General features: G+C 40.7%; 1 protein-coding gene across 5 annotated transcripts in view; it reads right to left on the reverse strand.

Moving 5' to 3' along the window:
* MEGF10 (multiple EGF like domains 10) overlaps window positions 1-17755 on the reverse strand; it is a 179894-nt gene that overhangs the window by 30388 nt on the left and 131751 nt on the right. For all 5 annotated transcript variants that reach the window (XM_077462151.1, XM_077462149.1, XM_077462148.1 and 2 more), the window contains 8 exons: window positions 16917-17080; window positions 15816-15918; window positions 10461-10607; window positions 7287-7421; window positions 4534-4662; window positions 1873-2001; window positions 1497-1625; window positions 465-593 (listed from right to left, as the gene is read on the reverse strand). In XM_077462151.1, coding sequence (XP_077318277.1) covers window positions 465-593; window positions 1497-1625; window positions 1873-2001; window positions 4534-4662; window positions 7287-7421; window positions 10461-10607; window positions 15816-15918; window positions 16917-17080 — 1065 coding nt within the window. The remainder of the gene's footprint in view (window positions 1-464; window positions 594-1496; window positions 1626-1872; window positions 2002-4533; window positions 4663-7286; window positions 7422-10460; window positions 10608-15815; window positions 15919-16916; window positions 17081-17755) is intronic.

Genomic DNA, 17755 nt, shown 5'->3' on the forward strand with positions numbered 1-17755 from the left:
ATTGAATTGTATTGTAACTGTACTGTCTACCCCCATGTTGTAAAGTGCTGGGCAAACTGTTGGCGCTATATAAATCCTGTATAATAATAATAAAAAGACTCTAGAATCAGGTTTCAGTCAGTTTCTAACAGCATAGGAACACCTGCTGTGTGTTTCCATTAGAAGCTGACAGGCTGCCAAGATCTGCTACTCATAGTTAGCTGAGATTTCTGTGCTTTTGTTGTGATCTTGAAAATTAATTTTTCCAGAACACCTATAGCTACAGAGGCAAATGTGGGCTTTTTAAAGCTTTTACTGCTTATCTAGAATACGCAAATGCTGGTGCGTGCATAGTCTGGCCACAGGTTACCTTCAAGTACTGGGACTTTTCTTGATGTCAGCCTCCTGTACTCCTTCTAACCATAATGATGGAGTCATGTAAATATCTCCAGATGGGAAGAGCTGAAAATGTTAAACACACTCACCTTGATCACATCTTGTACCCTTCCAGCCTGGATTACAGTAACAAGTTCCAGTGATGTGGTCACATGTGGAGTTGTTGAGACAATCGCACACTTGCCGACAGCCATACCCATAGGTTCCTGGTGGACACTCTAAACACAATACAGAGCACATAAAGGATACATAGTCAGGAAGAAGTGCAGATTTGGGGGGAAATATAGATTTAAATAATTTTACATTTCCTGGACCTACTACAGTGTGCTTGTGTGCGTGTGTGTGTGTGTGTGTGTGTGTGGGGGGGGGGGGGGGGCAGATAGCATTGTAACTTGGCTTATGTCCACTGTGGCCGGGTGACCCCATGCCACTCTGTAAAATGATGGTTTACACCGGATTCTCTAAGAAGTAAGCACACGAATGGCACAAGTGTGTTCTGGCTTCATATGAGAGCCAGAGGTAGAGCTCAAGGCCCTGCCCATCAGAGGAGGTCAGTGTGTGAAGGGAGCCATGAGAGGCTCTGCTATGCACCATGCTGTCCAGGTTGGGACAGACCAAGGCCCGAGCATAAGAGAGAGTCCAGGAGGGACAGTGCAACTAAGAAGCTGTGGGAAAAGGTGCAAAGCTGAGGTACAGCGTCTGTGCACAAACACTGGGACATATTTGACAGTCAGGAGGACCACTGCAGTACTAATCTGAGAAGTAAAGCTGCCACAAGAAAGCCAGGAGGCTGAATGTTATGTTTATTTAGATGTTGAGAACTCCCTGCGTGGGAAGGCATACCTGTATGAACTTTGAATTTTTTTTTAAATAAAAGTGGGCAGCAAAGCCCTGAAAACTATATCTGGCGTGAAGTAAACTCACTGTTTTGGCACTACCATTGAGCTAAGAAGCTCCGATGGGTCACACCACTTTAAACAAAATTATGCAATGTACTAGTGAATGGATGTAAATATTTCAGAAATTCAAAATGAAAAAAACATTGAACATTAGACAGAATGATGGCTCTAAAAACTCTGTGCGTACAAAGGCGATATCTCCAATACATAGCAAAGACTTACTCTGTTCACAGTGTTTTCCCATGAATCCTGTACGACATGTACATTGTCCAGTTATGTGGTCACAGTCAGCACCATTCTGACACTGGCATACCAAGGAGCATTCTTTTCCAAAATAACCTAATGGGCACCCTAGGGACAAAAGTAACAACATTTTACAGATAATATAACAGAATCTGTATCTTGTCTACCTCTACTTATGGCTGAATGTCATGTATGTCCTACAGTGATGTGAACTGTTTGTAGTTAACTGATTAGCTACTATAATATGTCAGAATTGTGTATAGTGATCACTTTATCAGTGTTGACCAATCACTGCTCATCCTGATACTCATTCTCACACATGGCTATACACTTCGATCTGAATAATAAATCTTACTCTGAGTACAGTAGAGCCCAGTCCATCCAGGGGAACACTTGCACTCTCCATCATATGCACTGCAGTATGCTCCATTATGGCAGTTACAGGTATGAATACAGTTGGGGCCCCAGTGTCCAGGGGGGCAGGCTAAAAACACAAGAGTTTCTATTAGCATAATAAAACAAAATCTTAATTCTCACTTCTACAAATATAAAGACAGAAAAATCCGGTATTATGCAGTCCACATTGTTATAGACATTGTAATGTTATTCGAGCAAATGTAATAATGTAGTGCAATTATTTGTAGTATCTTAGAGAGCAGTGGCAGTATATGAACAGTAACTACAGCAACCACTCAGAAATTATCTTCCACATCCTAGAGTGGGCACAAGTCATTAAGCCTATATCTCATTGGATGCACATGCTCACTGCCTGCTTTGTGTGTTTCAGATCTTCCAGATCTGTGCTGTAATCCGGTGTGAAACGTTGCCCCAGTACAGAAACTTCCTGTAATAAAGCCCAGTCACTGCTGCTCTTTCCTTGTGCAGGGTGACCAGTCTTATCCTCGCCCCCTTTCTATAAGTAGACAGTAGTGGGTGGAGTCTGCTGAGTCCCTTCTACATGTACAGCACAGTGATGATGTCACTGCTACTTCTTTAAGGTAACAACTGGTATATCACAGAGTGGACTTTTATCAGTAGTGGCTATTGAGCAATATTTTTAATTGAGAATTTATATGTTCAGAGTTCAGCTTTAAAGTGTATCTAAACACATGCATGTGTCCTGCACATGCATACAGATATAACTCCTGGAACGCAGACTGTCTGCTTTTGGGATTCTATGCATGCATGCAAATGTGGGTTTATGCAAGTTGTGGTGTATAACTGCATTTAGCAATTCATAAGCCCTTAGTAAGTTATAAATAACATTTCACTGTGAAAATTTTTTTACAAATTATATAGTTCTGTAAAGCCCTCTTCGGGAAATTTGAAAATTATTGCTTGCATTGGGGCTGGCCCTGCACTGCCAGAGTTAACTCTCCCCTAACTCTATCTAGTCTAGGGGAGAGGAGAAACACTTTAACTTAGCTAATCACCACTCCTCCAACAGATGGTGTTCCCACCGGTGGACTGTCTCTCGACCTCATCCATCCAATGAAGGGCTATGAACCCTGGAATGGTCTGGATGATGTCAGAATCTTAGACTGCCAGAGCATGGGGGAGATGTTGCAGGGACTAGCCTAGCAGTGCAGAGGAGTGAAGGATTTGGTAAATACAATCCCTAGACCTAATTCCTTGGCTCCCCCTTTCGAGGATTGCTTTAAATATACATATATCTATACTTAACTGTTAATATACCGTGAAAGGATATGTATTAGGTGAGTCTTGTGATATTATTTTCATTGGTGTCCACTTCCTTTTTAACCTTGGTCCAAATGTATATGTTCCCCTGTGAGCCACTCATCCCTGTTCCCATTGGTTACCTCTCTATTTTGAATTGTCCGCACCCCTCCATTTTTTTTCCCTCTCAGGTTAGTTTAGTACATTGTTCACATATACATTATGTATTTATATGTGCTTGATTGATTTTGTATATTATTTCATGTATTTTGTTCATTACAGCCATCTATTTACCTGCATGGAACCTGAGGAAGCAAAGTTTGCGAAATGCGTTGATTTCACACGCCTGTTGTAAACCAATGCTATGATAACTGTATGCTGTTGCTGGAATTTTGCCTTATGTGTTTTTACATAGAGAGGTTTCTCTCTCTTTTTAATCAGATGACATAATAAATATAAACGTTGAATGAATACTTTTGATGTTTCTCATTGTTAGGCATTTATAGAGTTCCCCTTTTTTGAAGTGGACAGACCACACCGGACTTAGGTGGGGTAGCCTACGTTTTCCTTCATTTTTATATGTTTCTGTTGGGGTGGTGCCACAATGTGGATGATTTGATGTAAGCTCTGTTCACACATGACTGATTGCTAAATAATACAGCAATTAACCCTCGCGATGCAGACACGGCCTCACTGCCAGAAATCATTTTTAAGTTTCCCGGAGTTGGGCTTTAAAGCCTGAACAATCATGTCCAGTCTGGATATATAACACCAAAATAAAAATGATAACAATTTTCGAGTTGTTTTCAAATATGTTTTCCTGTCTAAGAAATCCAATAGAAAGACATCTGAAATGTCAGTATACTTTAGGTCACATCCTCTTTCGGAACATCAGGACATAGAAAAGATGAAACAGAAAGATCTTTTATTTTCCACATGAATTGGATTATTTTACCCAGATGTAGAATGCCTTGTCTACAGCGTGCTCCTTTCAGCTCCCGCTATTAGACGTGTGTCATAACTCTTCCAGCTTCCTTCCTTGTGGGCAGTAAGATTGGCTGGTGAATCTATCTCCTACTTCTTATTTGACCTCAGATGACGTGCAAAAATGTGTAAAATGCACACAAGTGCCTGGCTCTTTGTGTCCTACTTTCCCTGCTAATTGCTCCGAATTTATTACTGAATTTGATGCCTCAATTGTTCCACATCATCTCTCGGAAAAATGAGTTTAATGATGTTTTCTCTTGTAGCCAGAGTAACCCCAGACAAACATTGTTCATTTATACTTTCTTAGCAAAATAATTTGTACAGGGACAAATATACATTTTGATCCACTTACGTTGGGAGCAATCACTACCAATCCATCCAGGGTAGCACTGGCAAGAGCCATCTATGGGGTTACAGGTGCCATTGTTTGTGCATGTACAAATGCCAGCACAGTTCTTCCCAAACCGGCCGCTGGGACAAACTAGTGAGAAAAAGGCATGTTTTAGCTGTAATTAAAGTTTACCATGCTTTTCAAGGTTGAATAAACTGTATTTAAAGTGTAAGTTTAGCTTTACAGAAAGCTCACCATGCTGTTCCATATGGGTACAGCAGAATAGTGTGTCAAAATCACCTACCAGGTAGGGCTCCCTTTCTGTTTAAGAATGTCCACATCCACGTTTAGAAGCAGCTTCTTTCAAATCATCTGCAGCCAGCGATGACTCTATCCTAAGTTACTGTATGGGCAGAGAGGCCGTTAGCACCAGCGCCCCCTAGTGCAATGGGAGGGAAAAATCACCATAGGAAAAAGCAGAAAGTACACACTGCACAGGTGCAGCCCAAAAGAAAAAGGACGGCTCCCCCTCCCATGGCATTAGGGGCATTGGTCCCAGCAGCTGCTCCATCTCTACAATAACTCAGGACAAAGCCATCGCTGGCTGCAAAGGATTTTAAAAAGCCTCTTCTAAAAGCAGTTGTGGACTTTATTATTTTAACAGAAAGGGAACCCTGGCTGGTTGTTGTTATACCCATATGTTGCCATACCCATATGGACAGTATAGTGCTTTTTGTAAAGCTTAAAGTGTTACTAAACCCACAACAGTCAAATCAGTCTATATATGCAGTAAAGCGGTGGCTCTCAACCCTGTCCTCAAGTACCCCCAACAGGCCATGATTGTAGGTTTTCCTTTATCTTGCACAGGTGCTTTAAATTTGAGTCGATGGCTTGGTATTTTGGACAGCTATTTTATCTAAGAGAAATTCCCAAAACATGGCCTGTTGGGGTACTTGAAGACAGGGTTGCGAACCACTGCAGTAAAGCATGCTTGTTATACTCACTGTGAAACCTGATGGGTTAATCATTCACATTGTGTAAAATGGCTGTTTGATCCTGTATTCTTTGATTCTCTCCTTCTTTTAATGTCCTCATTCCATCTGCTGATAGAACAGAGCTCTAGGAGGCACTCTGCACATTCTCAGTTTGGTGTGTATTGCTAGAGAGTTTTTTTTTTTTTTTTTTTTTGGGAGGATGCATATGATCAGCACAGGGCCAATCAGCACTGTTCAGGCAGAGAGTCAGGGGTTATGCAGCCTCATAGAACAGTCAGAGGAGAATGAACACTCCACTTCTATCCTGGACACTGATAGAAGTCATAGGACTGCTATATATTTCTGATGAGAAAAGGTATTTAACAGTTTATATTTACTAAAATAATTGCATTTCCATGTTTGGTGTACTGTGGGGGACCAGATATAGTGAATGCAGGGTCCTGGGTTTAGTAAAACTTTAATTTACAGTTCAAATCAGGAATGATTAAGACCTCATCATGCACACCGTAAATTTTCTAAATTCTCCTAGAAGCCTTTCCTCCTAGCAGCAGAGTTTTGGATAAAAAAAAAAAAAGCCTGACGCTTGTGTGTAATGCACTTAGCTGTGTTTTTTGTTTTTGTTTTGCGATTAGCCGCATTTAGCCGAGTTTACCGGAGTTTACTCGTTAATTAATTTATTTGCCCAGAATAAATAATTTATTCTGGCCATTGAAATAAATGTATTCTCAAGAGCTAAACGCATCTATTGTAAACGCACATTTACAAGCCTCAAATGTTTTTTCTGCCACTCCTGGATGCACAGCCAGGGTTTTTCATCCTGCCTCTAAACTCTCCTGCCACTAAGTGCTGCTAAAACTATGTGTGGATAAACACATAGGCAAACATGCAGGGGAGTTTAGAGGCAGGAAAAAAAACGCCAGACGCCCCTAGGAGAAACTGTAAAAACGTCCAGTGTGCATGAGACCTGAAAATCACAAACATACAAAAAGGTGAAAAACTGACACATTTTTTCTTGCACATTATTACACTATTAGCACATGGACAGCACAAAAGGCACTGAAAGTTTGCATTGCATCATACAGCTAAGCTTACAGCTTTTCATCCTGGTCCAGAGCTACCCAAGTTGTAACATTATAATGAGGGGCCCTAGCTGGACAAAGATATACATCTTCACGTACAAAATTCTTAATCATAAACAAAAAAAAAGAAAAACCTGATTAGTTGCTACGGGCAACAGCTTAATTTTTATGCCTAGTTTCCTTGGTTTTAATGAATCATCTACTTTATATTGGTTTATAGCCAACATAAAGTAGTTGACTTGTTAAGACTGAAAGCAAAAATGAAACACAATATTTGAGCTGTTACCTTTAGCACCCAGTCAGGTTCTACCTATTCATTTTTGTATAACACTGAACAAAGATTTTGATTGCTCACTATTGAAAACAGCTCCACTTTGTGCCTGTTTTTTTTCCCCAGTTTTAACAAAATAGACCTAAAAAGTTTCTATCACAGAATGAGTTGTCATTTTTTACAGTTATCAAGGAGCTGTCTTGCGTAACCATCTTGGATACAAAGATCCAATGCACAAAGCTTTGCTATCCAACGCCAACCTTGCCACTCTATTCATAGCCACGTGACTTGAATTCTTCAATTTCATTGGACTGAGCTGAAAAAAACACAGTTACTTTTTGAAAATATGGATACTTATCCTGGTGTGTTGGCATTGTGAATTGAGCCTAAAAAGTGCTGAGGAGATTTCATCTTGAGCTCTAGACTTACCTTCATTGCAGAGCGAGCCCATAAAGCCAGCAAGGCAGTCACATTGGCCGGTCACATGATGGCACGGACCATTGCTGTGGACACACTGTGGACAAGCTTGGCTACACCGATGTCCAAAGAAGCCTGGAGAACAAACTGCATATAAACATAGAATGATGATTAATAAACATGATCCATATTCCAGGTCTGTGTATAAAGTATGTGCATGACTTAGATTAAGTGTATCTATATCTACAACTTTTTTATCTATCTGTAGGAAACAGTGAAAAACAAAAAACAAAAAAACAAGTCAGTAATGGTATTAGTGAATTCCCCAGGAAGTGAGGCAAATTCCCTCTTAAACAGTTGTCATGGAGATTTCTCCTACTTCCTATTCCAGTGACAACCCTAACATTTTGGATTTCCCCTTAAAGTAGCAGATCAGCCTAAAACTAACTATCTATAAATCTACTGGCAGCAACATTCTAATGCCCTGTACACACGGTCGACCATAAAATCCGTCGGATTTTTTCCAAAACTGGTGTTGCATGCACACGGTCGGAAAAAGTTGTCAGAAAATCAGAATGTGGTGACGTTTGTTGCATACAACGGGACTACGTAGAGGCAAGTAGCCAATAGCTTTGGTCTTGTAATTTGATCTGATCATGCGTGGCACTTTGTCTCCTGGAATTCTCTACAAACGATCGGAAAAAGTCAGATCGGATTTTTTTGTCGGAAAATTTTAGATCCTGCTCTCAAATTTTTTCCAGCGGAATTTCCGACGGAAAAAGTCCACACACGATCTGATTTTCCGGCAATATAATCCAATCCGACCTTTTCTGTCAGGATTTCTGACCATGTGTACAGGGCATTAGACTAATCTATCTAGCCCTGTAAAGAAGGAATCGCTATACATACCTTTTCTGAAGCCGCTCAGGTGCATTCTCCAGCGGCGGATGCTGTCTGCAGGAGAAGTGATGTCACCCATAGAGTTACTATAGGGCTTCCTTTGTCAGCTGCTTCTTCTACACACCCCTCCGTAGAGCTCAGCGTGTGACCGACCCGGCTTCGGAAAAGGTATGTATAGTGATTTCTTCTTTACAGTGCTAGATAGCTTAGTCTCAGAATTTTGCTTAGTGTAGATTAAGGCCTCGTTCACACTATGATCCAGAGACGTCAGTTTTTCTGCATGCGTTCTGCAAGGGCTTAAAAAAACAATGGTTCTCTAGGTGCCCTTTTCACACCACATCTTGTGGATTTTTTTCTGTGCAGGAAACTACAACGTGTATGCAGTTTTCTGCATGGGGGAAAAAAACTGACATGAAGTCAACATTAGTGTAAATAGCCTGAATAACTGACACTCATGAAAACTGATGTCAACGTGCATGAAAACTGAGGTGAAACTGATGTAAAATTACATCTCTGCAAGAGAAATCTGCACAGTTTTCCCATTATTTGTGAACAAGCCCTTAAAGCTTGTTAGTTCTAAGCTGAACTTCTACTTTAAGTTCTGTCCTGGTAACAATGGCCACCAGAACAAATAAAGAGGGTGAAATTTCACAGTGGCCCCACAGACAACAATAAAAAATTCAACAGAGGTTCTAATCCATGGGGTAGGCAACCTTTTGAGCACAGTGTGCCGAAAAATGTTTTCAGTGAAATTGATCCGAATTTATAACAAAAAATTGTTAACTTCACACTTTTAATCACGAAAAGGATTTTTGATAAAGTAAATGTTGTAAACTACTTTAGTAGTGACAAATTAACATCCTGCACGCTCATGCCTCAGATCAGCCCCAATTCATGTACCTTCACACCTCAGATCACTGTCCTCCCTGCAAATCTGTTTCACCACTATAACCCTCTGCACATCTGCACCACCACTGTAACCCCCTGCATATCTGCCCCACCACTGTAACCCCCTGCACATCTGCCCCACCACTGTAACCCCCTGCACATCTGCCCCACCACTGTAACCCTCTACACATCTCCTCCACTGTAACCCTGCTGCTCATCTGCCCCACCACTGTAACCCTCTGAACATCTGCTCCACCACTGTAACCCCGCTGCTCATCTGGCCCACCACTGTAACCTCCCTGCATATCTGCCCCACCACTGTACTACCTTGCACATCTGCCCTACCACTGTACTCAGGGCCGTCTTTAATATTGATTGGACCCTGGGCAAAACTTTTCTTGGGCCCCCCATGCAATTTTGCTCTCCACCTGCTCTGAGACATACAATAAATAGCAACTAGACTCAAAGTCAGTTTACTGAATCAGATCATGCAGCTATTGCGATTAGTTTCCAGAGGTTACAGTGTATCATTACCGCTCACTGACTGGTTGCTAGAGGTTAAAGCACACATTACGGCTCACTGATTAGTTACTAGAGGTTACAGCACATGATTTCTGCTTGTTGATTGGTTGCTAGAGATTACTGTGGATATGACCTCTGGCAGAATGATATACATATGAATGCCACGAGCTGCCGCTATTTACATATGAATGCTGGTAATTTACATGTAAACACAGAGTCTGCAGGTGAGCCAGCTGTACATAACAATAGGGCAGAGCTGGGCAGCATTAGTAGCAGCACTTCACACTGAGATATCGGGACACAGCACAGGATTAAAACCTCAAGGGATGAGGGAATTTAAACCAGGATAGTTGGCAAGTATGAGGCAGCTGCTTTGGGCTCACAACAATGACAGGGCCCAGGGCAGCTGCCCCTTTTGCCCTGCCTTAAAAACGGCCCTGACTGTACTTCTTCTCATCTGCCCCACCACTGTAACCCTCTGCACTTCTGCTCCACCACTGTAACCCGCTGCTCATCTGCCCCACCACTGTAACCCCCTGCACATCTGCCCCAACACTGTACTACCTTGCACATCTGCCGCACCACTGTACCTCCGTGCTCATCTGTCCAACCTCTGTAACCCCATGTACATCTGCCCCACCACTGTAACCCCTTGTACATCTACTCCACCACTGTAACCATCTACACATCTGCTCCACCACTGTAACCCCCTGCACATCTGCCCCACCACTGTACTACCTTGCACATCTGCCGCACCACTGTACACCCTCCGCTCATCTGCTCCACCACTGTAACGCCCTATACAAAATATAGTCGAACAATAGATACACTTCAGATACAATTTAATGGATGTAAACATAAAGAGAAAACACTTACTTCTTTGGCATGTTGGCCCTCTGTACCCGGGTGCACATTCACAGATGCCATCATCTGGTGAGCAGGAGGCCCCATTCTTGCAATTACAGGACAGTGAACAGTTTGGTCCCCAGTGTCCCCCAGTGCACACGCTGTCACAGTGCATGCCTGAGTAAATGAATATTAGAAATATATTGTGATAAAATGTGAACATAAAACTGTACTCACAGTGATTTATTTCTGTTGCTGTTTTCATCCAAAGACCCTACCACTTTTTCAGCTTGGTCGTACCTTTTAACTCGTTTCCAGAATTTATTTTTAATTAGTACATAATAAAAATTGCAACTACAGTTCAGATTGTCTTCAAGTCTGCACTTTTTTTAATCTATATTGTAATGACATCCAACCTCATGAATAACATCCTGCTCTAGAATATTTATAGATGATAAATGAGATGTTTATTACCTTTGCGAAGAAATCAGCGCTCCTTCTAGTGCGGAGATCAAATGAAGAGGCACTGAACACTATGACCACAGGATCTCACACAAAACCAATTTGGCACTGACATTTAGGCAGAGCCAGGCACTTGGTGGCCCTGTCTGAACACTAATCTTCTCCTTCAGTGGAGAACATGTTACCAATGTCTTGGCAGTAATGACATAATAGCGGCTAGGAAAGCAATTTCTTTAAGTAAAATAAAAATCTCCTTAATTTGTATTCTGGTGCAGGATGGTGCGGATGGAGATGTTTTTGTTATAGAATATTTTAGCATTATCTACAAGTTGGGAAAAATATTAGCTTTTTATCAGCTCTTTAGGAGCTTCTAAAATATTCACATGGATGTTTAAAACTCCCCTGTATAGATTAGCTATAACTGCATGTCGGAATAGAGTTCAGTCTGTAGTAGTTAGTCATGAACTCAAACTTTTTTTTTCAGTTTAAGATAAAGTAAGGAAGGGTTGGACCACCTGCAAAGTTTTTCTGCAACCCATGGTTCCATTAGTTACCTCAATTACTGTCTTGCTACAAACTTTTTAACCACAAACTTTTTAACTTCATTTCTGTCCATGTTGGTTTTGGAGAGTAAATGTCAGCAGGACAGAAAGTGAGGATAAATCTCTCTATTGGAGCTTTGGATAGAAATACAAAAGTGACAGATCTGAACTCTACTACGCTATACAAAACTTTTTGGTTGGACATATACTTTAATGAAAATAATAACTATTATATCACAAGAGGAGTTTAGGGATAAGGATGCCATACATGACTCAAATTTTGGCCCATGTCAGGACCACCCAGCTCAAAAAAATACTTTATATTGGTCTCCTGTAATATTGTGCTAGCAGCTCTTATTAATTTATGTGATTTTTCAGAGCCCTAGCATGACAGAATTTCATTGATTTTCATCTGAAAGTGACTGCATCCAATCAGATGCGGCCATTATACGGGTATTCTGACAGCTGTGAGTGTTGGCAGTCAGAATACAATAGCCATTAGGTTTAGCATGGATGGAGGAACCTGTTGGATTTCCGCCACAGGCCACACAAGAAAACTATGCCTATATGGTCACTGAGCTCAGAGCTGTTTGGATCCTGGATCCAACCCCATCTAAATGATCCTGCCAAGAAGCTGTAAATGCACTGAGCAAATCATATGTCGTATAGGCATTCAGCAGCTACACAGATACATTCCCCTTCTATATATGCGGCTGTGGGGCAAGGAATGTCTTGGCCGTTTATAATTGGCACAGTACAGGTGACAGCTTTCTGTCAGGATCACTTAGGTGAGTTTGGACTAGGATACAAACATACCTGAGCTCATCCCTAATGGCCACTCCTTAGTAAAAGTGGTTAACAGCAGTAGGCCAAAAAACCAATGTGGTACTCATTTTGCCAATTATTCTGTAACACAAAGAAAAAAGATACAAAAATGTAGTTATATTTATTGCTGCCTGTACCATATATACTGCCCCTTAACGGCCCAACAAAATTATTCACTTTTTATCACTCAGCTGAAATATACTGACAACTATCAAGTCTGCCTTGATTAAATTAGGCGTACTAAAGCTGAATAAACCCATGTAATCCAGAAACTTTATTTAAAGCCATATTTTGGCCATTCATACTCTCATGAGAAAAGCGTCAGCGTTATATAAGAAGGCCTTTAGTAAACATCCATTTACCATCTGGTTTTATTTCAAAATTATACTGCCCTATCTAACAGACAGAAAAGAAATCATTTAAAGTAATTATATGCACTGGCAAGGTATTCTTTAAAACGTATATTACTGCTGTTACATAGCCATGGGGTTAATTTCCAATTAGCTCTGAGCAGATTACGATTAATCCCATAACAAACGATAAAGGCCGCAGAGGAAATCACGTCATTTCACCGCCACACAGTGCTGCACTGCAGAGCTCATTCACAGTCTCGTGTTTTGTTAAGGTTTTTTTTTTTTCCTCCTTGTGTTATAGTAGAAAATCCCTAACTGAGCCACTAATTTCAAGCCAAGAACAAATCTATAATGTGAACTCTTAATTATGGGCCCAGACCTGCTTAAGATAGCAATAGATGTAACTTTTGTGCTCTGGAGACAGAATGGATAACATATTCTGCTATTAACAGTCATGCTAGCCAGCATCCCAAATCTCATTGTGTCTGCTCCGCATTAACAATCAAAGCTGCTGGACCACTGAATAGATCATTTGTTTCTTTGTGTGGAAGAAAGAAAAAGTTTACAAAATGTTGAACTCTGATAGGTTTCCGAGTCATGATCTGCATGAAGTGTCTTTTTTCAGACAGATAAAAGCAAAAGGAACCTTATAAGGTACGGTGGTTCTGTATGACATGGATGTTATATACTGTATGTAGAAGTTACCATGCATTGTTGATGCAGCTTCTGCAGCAAGCTGAGATTTGCTCTGTTCTAGTGTCGATAAGGAGATTTGTGAAGGAATGTTTTTGCCAGGGCTCTGGACAAAGAGGCCTTTGATGGTCTGGACATGTTGCTAGGCAATTACCGAGGGCTCATGATAAAACTTTACCCAGCCGCTCAGAAGTACTCAGGTCTTTATGCCTTCTGCACTTGTAGCCGCCTTGTGCAATCAACATTCCCTCTCAAGAAGCAGCTCGAAGAAATAGCACTCTTTTCCTACAGATCATAAAGTAACCCCACTCACTCAGCAAGAACGAATATATGGCAATAGTATATTTTGCTAGATTTTTTTATTAGAAAGCAATTTGTTAGGAAAGCTGTACGCAAAGAAAAGTAAATGGTGCAGTGTGTGAGCTCTCCTGCTCAACAGAATGGATTGTTTAATGGACTGCTGTTAAAGGGACATGTTGGAAAACTTTCCATTGATCATTGGCTGTAGCCAATCAGCCGCAGCCACTAATCAGTGTATTCTGACAACAGCGGATGCCTATATCAGAATACAATGTCCAGCCAATCAGCCGCAGCCACTGATCAGAGTATTCTGAAAGCAGTATGTGCCTATATCAGAATACAATGTCCCAGGCGATCAGCTACAGCCACTTATCAGTGTATTCTGACAGCAGCAGGTGCCATTATCAGAATACAATGTCCCAGCCAATCAGCTGCAGCCACTGATCAGATTATTCTGACAGCAGTGGGTATCTACCTCAATACACAATGTCCCAGCCAATCAGCCGCAGCCACTGGTCAGTGTATTCTGACAGCAGTGGGTGCCGTTAACAGAATACCCAGGGGGTCACCCATTAACCTCAATTGTGTGAACTGAGTAAAAAATAAACTAACTTTCAGTATATGGCCAGAAAAGATCATTAGGATAAATAGAAGTGTGAATCTTTCCAGAAGGAACACATACCACAATAAAAACTGGGCAGAGAGGGTCTAACTGTTTCCCACTTTTAGGTGTGATTTTTGGAAAGTATCACCTAAAATCAGCATTAAACCAAGAAACTAGGTTATTCAACCCCACTCATTGAAACATATGGCCATAAAAGTATAGGGCAGGGATATGCAATTAGCGGACCTCCAGCTGTTGCAAAACTACAAGTCCCATTATGCCTCTGGGTGTCATGCTTGTGGCTGTCAGAGTCTTGCTATGCCTCATGGGAGTTGTAGTTCTGCAACAGCTGGAGGTCCGCTAATTGTAATTGCTAATTGTATATCCCTAGTATAGGGTATTACAGATAAAGCCATGCCAAGCACCAAGAGTATGTGTGAAGAAGAAAATCAATATATGAGCAGATTATGAGACAGGGAAGTCCCTTCCATACAAGAGCCCAGCAAAAAAAATTCTTAAATCCCAAATTTTTCTTTCTTCAGTTTTTCCTCATAGTTATTCCCCAATTTCCATTTCCAACAAAATAATGCACCTTGCCATACTGCTAAAGGACTGGTTTTCATCCCATCATATCAATGTTGTTTACTGGCCAGGAAATAGCCCGGACCTAAACCCCATTAGGAACCTCTGGGTTAGATTAAAGAATGGTGTTGGAATAGAGAGCCAAGAAACAACCAAGAACTCATGGATCTACAGTATAATAAAATGCTGATATCATATTAAATAACCTAAAAATGTTGTTCATTCTATTCCAGAAAGGTGCAAAGCTGTTACTGCTTCCAAGGGCTATCTAACCAGCCACAGACATTTTTGTATCATGATTAGATATATTAAATTGTGTAAAATTCTATTCAGCATTACAATTGCAATAACATGATATATAACACAACCAGCGGAATTCAAAATAGCCATAATGACAGATTTTTGATGGTAGTTCCCTTACCTGCATCTAATTCAGACAAGCATTTGTGCTGGTGTCAGTAACATTACTGGCAGAAGCAGTGGCCGCAAAGGGGGTGCGGGAGTGCACTGAGGAAGGAGTATAGTATGAACATTCTGACCTCAATGCAGGCATGGACCGAGTCATGTACCTGTGTCTGACAGGTACATGGATAAGATGAAAGCACCGACAGTGCTGCACCCATCAGAATTCTAAAGGGGTCTATATCACCCTTTATGAATTCCTCTTAATGAGTTTTAGCACATTTTGGATTCAATTTATCATTCCAAATCAGACAAATCCTACATTTTTTAAAAGTGTCCACATCTTTGACTACAAGTGTAGTCTGAACCTGAATACTTGAGTGCCACCTAGTCTGACTGCTTCAATAACGTTGTTTTACGAATGCTAAATTCATATGTACAGTTCTGCTGAATACCTACATTTGTGCACAGTCAGACAAACAATTGCAGTAAATAAACAAAAATGGTGTGACCAGACCCCTTAAAATAAAAATTTCACTTAAATTTTAAGGGAAATTGTATTTTAGGGGGTCTGTTCACAACATTTTGTCTTAAAAGATTATTATGCTGTCATGTCATTTACCTGCCCACCCTGCCAGGCAACGGCAATACCCTGTGGCTGGATGACAACCATCAGCATGGCTACAGTCACAACGTTCGGAGCAGTTCATTCCATAGGTGCCATCCTAGAAATATGTAAATACAAATACAAAACATTTTAATAAATGGACTCAATGCACTTATGAGTTTTGCTATTGAGTCTTTCACTATTGCTGTTTCAAACACTGATGGTTTCAGACAGCAACTATCTTAAAATCTAAAACTAAAAAAAAAAAAAAAAACACTGCATGTATTATAAATTACCAATATGAATTCTATATTTATTAGCTCCCCTAGCTTTATTGAAATTTATATATTTGACATTTATTTTACTTTGCTGTACAGCCCATTGGTCAATAAAGGCAACCACTGGAGGAAAAGGGCAATAGAATGACACTTTTATTTTCACTTTTATTAGGTATTTGTGCAAAATCATTAAGTGCTAACGGTGTTTGTATGTATAGCTTGTAATTGTATATGCACAAAGTAGCAGCCATATTTGCTCACTGGCTATTCACATTGATTGTGCCTTGTGCTGATTCTCTCCAGTTCAAAGTTGGCTCCTACTAGTAGTTTGTTCAAAATTTATAATTTTAAGAACGTTTGTTCGATGTATCAATTATTAGTAGGGTCAATCGACATTCACTTTTGACCACTGTGATGATGTTCTTTGTGAAGAAAGAGATCATGTTATTTTATCGTAGGCTTGAAGTCAAATGTGTCTAACTTGGAACAGTGAAATTTTATTCTTGGTAAAAAAGAGCTACTTTTTAACAATAACAATATGATATGATAAAGCTGGCATAAGAACTGATCCATGTGAAGTGAGAACTGAGCAAACGAATCAATTATTCTAGTACAGGTAAAATTGAAATACCACCACCAGGGGCAGTGTTGTACTAGGCTTATAGGCTATATAGATAAAGCACGTTGAGGTAAGCTAAAGCTTTCTTTTGAGTTCCATATTTGGTTAGTAATGTAGGAATATAATCATAGTTCAGAGTATAATCCATAGAAAAAGAAAACAATAGAAACAGATAGCGTATCACAGTGCAAAGATCCTGTGTAGCGAATGTAGTATTACCTGGCATGGGAGTTCACAGTTTACACCTCTCCAGCCAGGAGCACATGTGCAAGTTCCATTCAGAGCATTGCAGGCTCCTCCATTCTGACACCGGCAGGTGAGATTACATCCAAGACCCCAGCTCCCTCGAGGGCAGTTAATGGAGCAATCGACTCCATACCAACCTGGCGGGAAAAATGATCACAATCAAAGGACTGCTGGATAATTGACAGTAAGGGGAAACCCCGCCCAAAAAAAGAAAAAAGTGTGGGATCTCTCCCAAAATCCATACCAGTCTGGAGGCCAGGAAAGAGAGAGGGGAGTGTGGAGCCCCCCCCCCCCCCTCTTAAACCATACCAGGCCCCATGCCCTTAACATGGGTGTGTACCTTACCAAAAGGGACCCCCTGTCAAAAGACCTTATCCCCATGTTAATGACTACAAGGGCCTCTTCCTCATAACCCTGGCCCAGTGGTTGTGGGGTCTGCATGTGGATGGCTGGATTATCACAATCTGAAACCACCTTTTAATTACTGTGACAGCTATGGTAGAATTTAAACAACATTCATGCAAGCGTAATGAATAATACCTGTAATATTTCTAATAAGTGTGTTAGTGTTATAGTTTCTTTGTTGTCTTTCCTTAGGCGAATGTTCCCTTACATTCGAACCTAACAGGAAAATAGCCACAAAAACTTTTAATCACAAGGGTCGGTTCACACTGGGGTCGCACTAGAATACAGTACACATTCATGTACGATTTCTGTGCATTCCCGTGCAGTACGATTTTGCAGCCCATTCATTTTAAAAGTGTGTAATTGCTCCAGAACTTGAAGTAGTGCATGTGCTACTTGAAAAAAAA

Source organism: Lithobates pipiens, unplaced genomic scaffold (genome assembly GCF_037356315.1).
Source record: "Lithobates pipiens isolate NorthernLeopardFrog02 unplaced genomic scaffold, aLitPip1_a1.2 Scaffold_3, whole genome shotgun sequence".
Classification (NCBI taxonomy): Eukaryota; Metazoa; Chordata; class Amphibia; order Anura; family Ranidae; genus Lithobates; species Lithobates pipiens.